Raw genomic sequence first — 13,520 nt, 5'->3', positions numbered from 1 at the left:
TTTTTAAAATAATATATATATTCCGTTCCCCATTTAGGGGGTACCAAATTGGTCAAAGGGAGAATTATTCCCAACTTGTATTTAGCTAAAATGCACTTTCGTATAAATAATTGAGTTCGTTCAAAGAGTATCCCTAACTAAAACAAATAAATATATATATATATTTATATCTATATCTATATCTATATATCTATATATATATATATATATATATATATATATATATATATATATATATATATCATGATAAACTGTTGAAAAGAAAGAAACACATGTTGCTAGCACGATTACCAAACTGTTCTGCTTACAGTGATTCAAAAACACATTTTACAAAATTAAAACAAAGATTACCCGCGAAATAATATAGCAATAAATCCAACATGATCCTTATACACACGTGTTGCTAATATGAATGGATATATATATATATTTATTTAAAAAGCGTTCATTTCTTTTAATATTGGTTCAATTTTTCCCTCTTGAGTCATTCCACACAATTACAGAATAACACTGATGAATCAAATAGCTGAAAAGTACGGAAGACCAATGGGAACAAAAAACATAAAAGGAATAATACTGTTGTTATTATTATCAGCAATTTTATGAACATTTCTTCAAATTTATTATCATTCTATTAACCATAATCAAATGAGTGACTAAGAATGCACATAATTAAACATTATTTTTACCCGTATTTTTTATGCAAATTATTTAGTGTTTATTCGTGCGCTGTATTTGTGTGTGTCTAATTTCATTCTATTTTTGGATCATAATTTTAATACACCTTTCATTTAAGAAAGTTCGAATTCTTTATACATTTATTTTAAAAGAAATATATAAAATAAAATTTTTTAAAAGTTGCCAAAACCATAAAATATCTAAAAACAAAAAATCAATCCCTCCACATTAAAACAACATAGATTTGCACCGGATGACCACATGCGGAATTAACAACTAATAAATTCTTACGAAGGAATCTCCACCATTTCTCTTGGATCTTTATTTAAAAGGAACTTCAGTAGAATCGTCACCGCTATTCGCACGACAATAGTACACAATGACGGGACCTATTTCTTACACGGCTATGAATGAAAATGGCGTTATGTCCCCGCCGGAAAAGAATGGAAAGATACCCACAATTCACACTAGTGTCCCCGATGGCGGAGAAGAAGAAGAAGATGCCGGGGAATTGTGTGGGTGGGGGTCTATCCAACCAAAGATCTGTCAACGCTTTCGATGTGCCAAATGGGTACTTTTCTGGCTCAGTTTGGCCGGAGCTGTTCAGGTAAGCCAAGTTTATTTATTTATCTATTTATTCACTCTTCGTGTGACCACATTATATTCATTGCTGTATATATAATCATTTGATCTGCTATTTTACATCATTGAAGTATTGGGGATTTGAGGGGCGAATGAGTCAAATATGAAACAGATTGACAGCTGTCGATCAACAAAAACGTAACGATTAGCATGAACTTAGTATTTGTGAACAGTTTCAATGGATTCTACCTAAGATTTTACTACTTGTAAGAAATGGGTATGCATAGAGTTTTCATTACTTACGGAAGTAGTTGTGATTTGAAAGCCTCTTTTTTTATTTTCCAGATGATAAAGCATTTTACTACCAAATTCGTATACTTAATATCGTCTGCCTTTTTACAGATTTTTGTTCTTTTGGCAACTTTCAACCATTTCCCCGGCTGACTTTTAATTCTTTGTCGATTCTCGAGACGTCAGCGTAAACACTTTAATTCTCTGGATAGCCATTTCTCGTCAGGCCTCGCAGAAGTGGTTGTTAGTTATATAGTTATATAGTTTTTTCCAATAACTAACAACCACTTCTGCGAGGCATGACGAGGCTGTTGGATCGTAAACATTGTCCAACACCTGAAACATATGTAGCCAAACAGATAAAACGGTAATAAAAAAAATAAAACACAATAGTATTGAGCACTCTCTTCAAGTTTTTACTAATTACCAGTTTTACCATATATATATATATATATATATATATATATATATATATATATATATATATATATATATATACCCAAAACCTCTGCCTTTGATGGAGAGGGGGACTTAAACTTACTGCTATGGTTTCAAATAATCTGAAATAACAGAAATGGGTGGGGGACTTGATTTCAAATATTTCTCATATATTATATCTCCTCTCTTTTGGAAATAGGGTACGATCATGAAGATCTCCGGTATCAATTAATTTTTATACACTGTGAGGGGAGATATAACATATGAGAAGTATTTAGAATCAAGTCTCCTCGTGTTGTTATTCAAGATGATTTGAAAACACAGCAGTAGGTTTTAGTCTCCCCTCCATCAAGGCCAAAGGTTTGGGCGAAATATCAGATACTTTGTAATTCATATGCAAAACTAGGAAAACAATTGACTATGATTGAAATATTTTATGGCTGTAAAAAATTAGGCTCTGGGTGATTGATGATTCCTTTAATGTGCGATCTTGAGAGAGAGTTCCAATTTTTGCCATGACAGGTTACAAAACCGTCTTTAAAATCCAGTGGGTGAGGACATTTTCGCCTCCCTACTTCCTCTTTCTAGACATTTCTAGTCCATTTTTCTCACTCAATATTTTCATGGCAAGTGCTCAACTACGCTTCTATCTATGTCCACCTGTAAAATGTTATGTTTGACGTTCATCTTCGTCGCAAACTGTTATGTTTGCAGGTTGAACCAAATAACGTATAAGGCAATACAAATGAAGTCTCAACAAACAAAGGTAGATCAATAAGAAGTGTATTAGAAAAAGTATATTCACAGTATATGTAAATAACGGTTATCAGGTAAGAGAGTCTTAGCTGGAGAACATATCTGCTCTCGGCTCGGACTTCGGTGGCTTCTGGTTAACACACACTCAGACTAACTGAGTCTTGCTATTTATGTGTAATATTATCCACATATGTAAATGAGTGGGTGCCACCACAACATAAAACTTTCGCAACAAATACTTGTCTAGTTACAATTTCTCTTGCTCTTTATCTGTTTCTTCAACTAAACGAACAGAGTTTCTTTCCTAGTACTTAAACACAATACAGTGGTGCTGCTTACCAACTGATTATAGCATGATCATTTTCAAGCCTAATCTCAATAACTTTTTGTTGGGGCATCCTTTTAAAAAATTAAATTCTACTCAAGTTCCGCCATTACTGATCATTACGGTGTTGTCTTACCTGACACTCATTATCCCTTCGCCTTTTGGATCTTGATAAACAGTGACCTCTAAAGTATACAAAAGAAAAACACTCCCAAGGGGTTGTCATAGAATGTTATTTTTTAGAATCGATGTAAATGTCTTTTACGTTTTGAAATTCATTAAAATCAATCGTAATAAAAATGTAGTTTGTTTTACTCTTGGATCTTTTTCATGAGTGAAAAATTATGATCGTCTCCCTTTTTAAATCTTATGTCTCTGATTCTTTCTATCGACTTTCCAAGAATATTGGTCTAATAACCTAAAAGTAGTTAACAAAAATGCAAACAAGTGCATCTCTCTTGTGCTTTCATTTTGTATTTTTTAAAAACGTTCAAATATTAACAAAATTTAATTGTTCAAATATTTACAAAATTTAATTGAAAACCAGAAAAATAATTATTTAAGCAACATCTGCGGGAGAATACAATAAGATTAATCTATTATTCAATAAAAAAAAACATTTGGTAACTAGTCTTTATAACCAATCCACATTTTTATAGAAAATATAAATGAATGCTTTAACTATATGCTATAAAATCAAATAAACCTTTAAAACTAGAACTGACCCATATGAAATAAATTAATAAGTACTCATAAATACTCAGAAAGTAATATTGTGCTACATAGTTCAATAAAAATAATAAAATGATATTTTAAAAAACAATCTTTAATTTACTCCTTCAATCCCAAACTTCGTGGTAGACAATGTGTTGTTGTTTTTTGTTTTTTGTTTTTTTGTTTTTTTTGTGTTTTTCGTTTTGCCTTGTTTCTTTCAAATGTTCCTTTTTATTCCGTAACGTTTCGCTGACTTCTTTCTTCGGAAAAGAACCATTGCATGTCGACATTCCTAAGCACATCCTTCTCACGCCATTGCCACAATGATCATATATTTTATATTCGAAAACGAGGCTTCATAAAAGGGGCGCAATCTCATATTTTTATCCAGGCTTTTTAAAGGTCAAAATTTCGCGTATTTGGCCGTTTTTGGAGTAGTTGTGTTTTCAAAAATTGTATTTCGCCATTTCTAAACATAACTAAAGAAGGAGCAAGCAAGATGTTATGCAGATAAAGAGACTACGCCTTAATCCATTAGCACCTATGGTCTTTTTTAGGATCAGAACGATAATTAAATATATTTTAGCAACATCTGTATTTTTGGTGAATTATCTATAGTATGTCATAAATATTGACGTGTCTTTCAATTACACTTACTGACTGATGTATATTGTTAAGACGATGTCACAGTTTTTTGTTATACTGTAAAAATCTAGAATGGAAGAATGCTATTAGTTTCAATTTATACGTAATACGTAATACTATAATAGTAGTATTATATGTAGTATAAATGAGCTTGAACGAACATGAGCCACGACCTAACCTTGACGAAAATCCTTACAATGACCCACTTAAAAATATACACTTCATTAACTCAACCTTATCCCTTAAGTTCGAGGTGACGGTCAACAATACCGGTCTCTGGTGGAGATCTTTAATTACGCATTGACACTTAATTCGATAAGAGTCGAACATACTAAATTGTGTCTATTTGAAAGCAGGCTGATTAATTCAGATGCGAATATATAGATGTCGCTATCTCCAGTCAGGCCAGTTTGCGTATTGATATGAGCATTCTCCTGGCAGTTTTCCGAGCCTTACTACTTCTGTACTGAGTCATGAGAAATCGGAAATTGATGTTTTATTTGTGATAGCACCACTGGAAGATTGATGTACAATAGCAATCGATCCTCTTTACACGGTGTGTTTTTTTTTCAACAGAACTCCCCTATCCCTAAAAGTATGGCATTCACTACGACTATGGAATCCCCTCTACTCCCTGTATGGTAACCTTCTAGAGTATCAGAGAGAGGCTAATGATGCCCTGGAACTGTTTAAGACAAGGGTGCTCATCTTCCTAGGGTATTATGTATACTTGCTTACCTAAATAAAGTGCCTAGTATTCCCAAACGATCACCCACCTTGTATTTTCTAGGCTCAGCGTTGCTTAATTTTGATGATCTAATGAGAACCGGTGTGTCAACGTAGTTATACCGAAGTCAAATATAATACTGTATTCACAAAAGAGTTTTGGTAATAAATTAGATAAAACAAAATGGTCACTGATAAGTAAAGAAATAGAACCAATACTAATCTTGCAAAAATTAAATGTTCCAATGTTATCCGTTATACACACTCTTACCCTCTTACACGTCTAAACGGGTGAGAGGAGGGCAGGGTTATCTTTCTGACGGGCAAAGTAGGTAAATCTGGAACTCTCACCCTTCAAACATATGATTTGTGTTTGAATTCATCAACATGAAACAAGTGAGGTTTTCAACTTCCTGGAAATCTAAAACTTTGGTTCCACCCATTTTCAATTTCGCATTTACTGATGCTTTTTGGATTCCACTAAATCAGTTTTCAGATTTTTAAATCTGAACACCATTCATTGGAGGAGGGGATAACACAACATATTTAGAAAGATTATGTTACTGAATTTTATTCGTTCTACATTGAAGAATTGTCCATTTTGTTTGTTTGTTTTTGTTGTTTTTTTTTGTTTTGTTTTTGAATGGGGAAGGGACGTTGTGAAAAATTGGTGCATGTTTACTTTAATATTTTACAAGCACTACAGGCTTGTCCTGACTGTTTTCCTCCTACTTTATAGGTTTAGTCTTTTCAAGGATAAGATCAATCAGCATCTTTTGCCTTTATGTTAATCATTTTTCGTTCTTTTGAACATTTTATATTAAATAGTCTCGTGCTTTGTCTGGAGCTAATTTCTTGAAAAATACTTTAAAAAAAGGAAAGCAGACAAAGAGTGTATGATTCTTATATTTTCGAATATGACCTCTAAAAATATCTACGTGATGCAAACGCGACATTTTTACACTCTTGGGTTAATAAAATGTTTATGATCTGAACGAACATAAACTTACCCGGACAAAAATAAACTTACCGTTAATCACTTAAAAACATACCCTTCATTAATCCAACACTATCTCTACGTTTGGGGTTACTGTCAACAATATCGGCTCTTGATAAAGATCTTTAATTCGGCCTTGAATCAATTCAATAAAAGTTGAACAGACTATATCGTATCTATTTGAAATTGGGCTGATTAAAATGAAAAAAATGCTGCAAATTCAATTAAAAAGCCAAACTATAAATTTCAGTTAAATAGCCAGGCTATAAAATTGTCTGTCGCATTAAAATTATTCAATCCTCCTCAAGTTTTAATAGCTTACATGAACTCTTATCATGTACCAATTAAATGGAAATAAAAACTATAATATAAAAGTATTTTCGCAATTGTTTTTAATTGTCCATTTTATAATAAAGATCAAGGTGTTTGTACATAAATCCCTTCACGCAAAAGTTAGCGTATAAAAGCCTTTGTTTTTCTTATGACGAAACGATTTTAAATGGTGAGAGGAAACAGGAAAGCAAATAGAAAAAGTCGGATGATTCCCGCCACCTGAAATAAATTCGGAAGGAACATTTTTAATTCAAAATCAAAATTCAATTATATCTTCAGTTCAACAAAAATGAAAAAAATAGAAATACTGACACAATTTTATGATCTTTTTTATATAAATACTAGTAGATGTACCCGGCGTCGCTAGGCATTAAGCGTAATATAAAATTACTTTAAAAAAAAAAATGAAGTAAAAAAAAACGGAAAGAAACTGACACATGGGCATGTATTATGGTTTTCTTTTACTTCTTGTAAATAAAAACATAATACTGAAGCTGAGATCGAAACACAAACCAAAAGACAGTGAGTCAAGTACGATAACCATCATGCCAGCTTGCCACGTTCTTTAAAACGTGTTTACAAACCAACTTATTCTTAAAATAAGGAAGCTGTCATGTAAAAGATTCATGGATGCGTAGTCGTAAAACAGTTGACAAACAGATAAAAATCCGATGACCACCCCCCTCAAGTACCAATTTTGCATTTTTGGCCCTTTTAGCAGTTCTTTTTGCCGGATAAAAATCAATTAAAAAGTTTTCAACGTGTCTGAATACCTTATATACCAAATTTCAAATCTGTAGATTAAAATGCCGTTGTATATATAGTATATAGGTTGAGAGTTGTCTTCACACAGGCACATTTTATGTTATTTGTTTTTGTGATACGTCTTGAATGAATTCAATTATTTACGAAAGTGCATTTTTACCTAAATGCGAGTTGGGAATAATTTTCCCTTTAACCAATTTGGTACCCCCACCTGGGGAGCGGTATATATATATATATATATATTATTCTTAAAATATAATTATCCACTAACAAGCGAGATTCGAAATCGGGACCCCATGGTAAGAAGCCTAAACCCTTACCCCTCGTCCACCTCACTAATAAATATATATATATATATATATATATATATATATATATATATATATATATATATATATATATATATATATATATATATATATATATATATATATATATATATATATATATATATATATATATATATATATATATATATATATATATATATATATATATATATATATATATATATAAAAAGTTCATGTTAACGTAAGTTTGCAGAGAAAATGTGTATTTCTTTAAAAAAAAAGGATAATTTGATCGAAAATAGAAACTTTACCGAATATGCTTGTTTTTAAGTTAAATAATATAGATATTTGCCAGATTTGTTGTTAGTTATTATTTTAGTTTTTCCTTGAATATCTTTTTATATCATCTGATTCAAAGTTAAACGTTTAAGCAGTGGGTTTGATTTAATATTTTAAAAAAAAATGCCATATAATGTAAATCGTTTGTTTTCAAGATTAATTCTACTGAAAACGTAAGAGCTCCACAAAACTAATAATATAAACTAAATATTAAGTATTAAATAGAAGTACACTTCTCTCTGTAGCAATATCTTTCTTTCCACATTAATTGAGACTAATAATTAACTAACTAAAAATTAAGAGTAAAGATAAAATAAAAATGGCGACCAATTCAATTTCCTTGATTACAGATGATTAGTTCGTGGATAATTCGTCTGTTTAGGTTGCCTTTCTTATTGGGAGTTTCTATTGACAATAAAAATGTCTGAATGGCGTGTCTGTTTTATACAAACGGGGTTGTTTTAGACAAAGGTTATTGTGAGGTTCATCTTTGTTTTCGCCATCACTCTCATCATCTGCAAACATTTTGTCGTTAAGCCCCAATGTTGTACGTGTTCGGACACGAGTAGCTCGTTACCATTTTTAATTCATGTTCATGACAATGACACATGATGATAAAACATAATAGAAAAATAAAAGGGTCGTTTGTTTTATTTATTTTTTAATCGGTCTATTTCGTTTCCTGTCCGCTTAAAATGCATTTCATTAGTAGAATGGAATTGGGCCCTTGTTTCGCGCGAGTTGCGTCCTCACAATACTAAGGAAATTGTCAGTCTGTCACGGTTCAGTTTGAACCGCGCAGATTTTATGGTTGTATGTTAAGGTATATAGCATAATTACCTTGACACACAGGTTTCTTTTAGATCACCGATGTTAAGCGATGTCAAGTTTGGTCAGTCGTAAAATGGGTGGCCAATCTCTAATACCAGATGCTGTATGTGCTCTGGAGCCTGGAAAGAGATGGACGCCGCCAGACTATTCTTGGCCAAAACACGCTGTATAAAATATGCAGCGCCTCCACGTCCCCGGAAGATTAAGGGACTCATTCATCATCCATCCGATCTTAAGACGTGTTTTCTTGTAATAGTCTGATGATGTGGAATAGGGTTCTCATCTTGGATGTTGTTCTCGTTTTTGTCGATGTCATCTCCAACAATTGCCAGGTGCGTCTTGTCGAATTTGGGAACCTGTAATTTCGAAAGAAACCCTTTTTTTAGTCCGTCAGCCATGACTGGGTAGGAACCTTAAGTACTTGTATTCTAAGTATCACCTACAAGACGGATAAAATTTTCAATCTCCAGAAAACTATCACTTTGAACTGATTAAACATAGTACTTTTAGTCATTACGTTACGGGCTTTTTGCGGGCAATTTTAGTATGCGTTTTAGAAGACGTAAACTTATTCTTATTCTAAATGCGTAGTCGAAATATTTGTATATGTTCGTATTTAATCTTTTCTGCTATTTTTGCGTTAAACCATTTCTGTGTTTCCATTTGGAGTAATGCTTATGAATCGGGTCTGGTGACAACAGACAATTTAGGATCTTTTCTCATTGATTTCTGTCACTGCAACTTGCGCTCACGCTAACTCGTAATTTATAACCGGCAATCGTTTTCAGTGTCGATCCCTTGTGTTTGTACGGCACAATTACGTTGACACACCGGTTCTCGCCAGAGTACCGAAGTTAAGCAACGTCAAGCTTGGCCAGTACCTAATGGGTGACTATTTGGGAAGGCGAGGCGCTGTATGTACCGCAAAGTAAAATACCAGGTTGGGAAACTGGCGCGGTCTATTCTTGTCTCGAGGGCAGATGGGCCTTTCTTTAGCCGTGATAGGCAACCCATCTAGTGATGGTGTCACGATATAAAATACTCTTGATAGCCCTGGCGAAGCGTCAAGTATTTAGCTACCAACAATATTTGAATCATACAAATTCGTATATTGAAGTTCAATCTCGGCTGCGGCCGCATGTTACCTTACCTTGTTTTTGTTTTCTTTTTTTAACATCTTTTTCGTCCAAGAGAAGACATATTACCACATGGATTATCGGGGGCTATTATTAAAGATCATAGAGGCTGTCAGGATATTGAACAGCGAGGTATCTGTTCACATTACATTTAAACCTGCAATTCAGTACAGTCAAGGAAGCAGAAAACTATAAAGGCATTCCAAAGTCTAGCAGTCTAAGAGTGTAACGTTAAACACGTTTAAACACGAATACCCAACACGTTGTAGCAGAGTACGTCGCAATGAACGTATGAAAACTAATAACTCGATCTCTTTTAGTAACAACGGCATTTATTTCCTCGTTTTTCCGTCATGCGTGACTTCTCGGTAAGGAAATGGCGTCACCTCTCTAACGTGGTTGCCCTCTCTAACGTGCTTTTTATAGTCTTTTTTTTATTTTTCTTACCGTGACATCATTTTGTACACCGTTTGGTATTAGCATACGCGCGTCCGTGCCCTGTGACAAGGAGAGAAACTATTAGAGTAGAAGATTTTTCGGCATTTAGGGACCTCAACAGTGAAGGGGTATATACGTTGAGAAAGCATAAGTGCTATGAATTGATCAGAGCACATTCTATTAAAGTACTCGGAAAACAGGCAGAAGGATGCGGCAATGAAGACTAATGTTGGAGCTTGACCGAGAGAGCTGGACCTATTATGTTTGAGAGTCTTTTTTATGCTCTGTCTGGAGGTGAGAGACTAGTGGTAGATACATCAGCCCAGATGTGGTAACAATATTCTATCAATGGTGGTTTTGTAAAGATATTTCTCCCTATTTGTCGATCTAACAATATTTTTTTTATCCGAACACTGATTTTTCTTTCCGTTTTTGGAAAACGTTATGAAGACATTATAGCACGGAATGTGGATTATCAGTTATTGACTTCTCAATTCGAATCAACAAACGATTGGAATTGAATCTGACGCTCTGACTAATTAAGGATCTACTGAAAGTTTTAACCTCCTTTGAAGCAACAGCCTTGTCTTATAGTAATTATGGGTCAGTTTTTAATATCAATTTCACAAAACATTTAAATGGCAGTAATCATCCTGGGATTTTTCGTGTTGCTAAATTTATGTACGCATGATTTATCTTTGTTTCCGTTTTAATGAATATCGACATTTTCTTGTGAGTGATTTTGTAAAAAGTAAACATTCAGTAAAAATACATATGTATATATATATATATATATACATATATGTATATGTGTGTGTGTGTCTGTGTGTGTGTGTGTCTGTGTGTGTCTTATGCAGCAATTCTTTATTTAAGCAGACATTGTTTAACACCAAAAGTCTTCTCTTTAAGTCTTCTCCTTAATTGTTTCAATTTTTTGGATAATCATCTTGTTTCGAATGTATAACGAGTGCTTTCGACTTTTCGACAACGACGGACACTTTTTAAACTAATTTCTGATTCCAAAATTTTGTTTTGAATTTACCTTAAATTTGCACTGCTGCTACTAATGGTAGAAATGTATTGTTGTGTAAATCACCATAACATTAGAAATACGATGTAAATTTAATTTACTTCCGTAAAAGACGTGGGCTTTTATTTGGTGGGCTTTTCCCAGTCTTACCGCATTAGGAAAACTGACAAAGGGATGTCTGAAAAGATTCAAAAAGAAAAATCATTTTCAAAGTGTTACTTTGAAGTATAAGCTGCTTCCTATAGGATGGAACGATGACGAGACTATAACAGCAGGAATAAAAATGAAGCCCTACCAGACCCAAAAGAAACACTCTCCCAGGGTTCAAACCTTGGTAGAAAAAACTGGGTGACTCTAAATAGAGCCGCCAGAGCCAAAGTAGGCAAAACAAAAGACAATCTCCACAAGTGGAACCTAGACACCTCACCTTTATGTCCACGTGGAGAGGTACAAACGATGCACCACCTTAGGGAAAACTGCCGATTGGGTCCTCATTGCTCAAACCAAGACCTTAAGGAGGCAAACAGCACCGCCATGCGATGGTTTGATTTCTATTGCGATAAGATATGATGATGACTTTGTAGTAATGAATCAGTAAATTTAAAGATTTTCACGGTTTTACGTGAGACCATAATTTGATGTCAGTTCTCTCATTTTGAGTTGCCATATCTGTTAAGTGTCTCAAAAGTTCTAAATATATAAATACAATAATATATGCATAATATAATATATGAATATAAATAGATAAAATATAAATTATATAACTATTAGAAGCTAGAGTAATATGACATGCTAATAATTAAAATGGTTCTTCGTTATTAATATCATTGAAAACGCTTGGCAGTTCAGTTCACCTTGCTTCCACTGACAAACCACAAGTTTTCTCATTAGTTTTATTGCAATGCAAAAATACTTTTAAAAACTGACGTAAATAAATTGTTAATTGATTTTTAAAACATATCTTTCAAATTATATATTTATATTTTAAACTCATTGTTCTTTTTCGGAGAAAAAGTTTCCGATACAAAACAAAGCAAACGTATGGAAAATGTCTATATAAAGCAACTTAAATACGCACCATTAAAGTTTAATGGATGAAGTTAAAATCTGTAAATCCAAATATATACACATATATTTAAGTTAAGAATTTATTGTTTGAAACAATGAATATATAGGGAAAAATTATGTTTATTTCCTTAATCCAGGGATTTTCAATAATGGCTCACATCATCAGTGGAAATGAAATGCAATTAACAAATGCAAAAATGCAATTAGCAAATATCCTCTGATGATATGAGCCATTATTGAAAATACATGGATTAAGGAAATAAACATAATTTTTCTCTATATATTCCTTGTTTCAAACAATGAATTTTTAACTTAAATATATGTGTATATATTTTGATTTACAGAATTTAACTTTAATCATTAAACTTATATTGCTCTATTTTTTTTAAATATTGAGCTTTACCTTTTTACTAGGTCATCCTAAAAGTATTACCTCAATGTAATATCTGACAGGATAATTCACTTGATCTCTTATCTGTGACTTATATATATATATATATATATATATATATATATATATATATATATATATATATATATATATATATATATACATATATATATATATTGTCGCGTTCTTGCGTGGGGCAAAGCCAAGTAATATGTAAAAATGCCGTTGCGTTGCCATGGTAAGGCCCGTAAGCAATAAAAGTGATGAAAACATGCGACCGGGGTTTGAGCCAATTAGTGAGTTTTATTAGTTTGATTGACAAGCATGCCTGGTCGACCTCCACGCCACGTGCTGTCTAAAAAAAAGTCTAGAATTAATCACGTCTTCCATTTTATCAGCTGTAAAAGGGCGCTAATACGTGTGTTAAATTATGCCCGGGCGACACTGTGTTACCTTGCTGATAGTCGATTCAGGAAGCTCGACTATTATTATTAAAAGTTAAAATGTTAGATAACGAATATTATTTGGACTCTTTAATAAAACAATTAGGACATCATTGGATTCTTCGTAAATGTTTACTTTAAATATTTGCTCACGATATAGGACTTTGTTTCCAATTCCATCCTCGGATACAGACGGCTTTTATAGCGTAGATTAACTTTTTCTATGCGCAGTAATATTTTAAGGCATGCTAACGGAAACAGTTAGAAAAGTGCGTAAGTCGTTAGATCAAATATGAGAAAATAA

General features: G+C 32.9%; 1 protein-coding gene across 1 annotated transcript in view; it reads left to right on the top strand.

Moving 5' to 3' along the window:
- Window positions 1-236: 236 nt before the first annotated feature.
- The window catches only part of LOC145279627 (solute carrier organic anion transporter family member 4A1-like), a 286,183-nt gene continuing 272,899 nt past the window's right edge, over window positions 237-13,520 (top strand). Inside the window, exon 1 of the mRNA XM_080130839.1 lies at window positions 237-1,285. Within this exon, the coding sequence (XP_079986965.1) occupies window positions 1,058-1,285 (228 nt within the window). The 5' untranslated portion in view covers window positions 237-1,057. The remainder of the gene's footprint in view (window positions 1,286-13,520) is intronic.

This window comes from Euprymna scolopes, chromosome 7 (genome assembly GCF_053919585.1).
Source record: "Euprymna scolopes isolate OS-2025 chromosome 7, ASM5391958v1, whole genome shotgun sequence".
NCBI classification, from domain to species: Eukaryota; Metazoa; Mollusca; class Cephalopoda; order Sepiida; family Sepiolidae; genus Euprymna; species Euprymna scolopes.
Note: the sequence above shows the minus strand (reverse complement) of the source record. Positions and strands in the feature narration are given on the sequence as shown.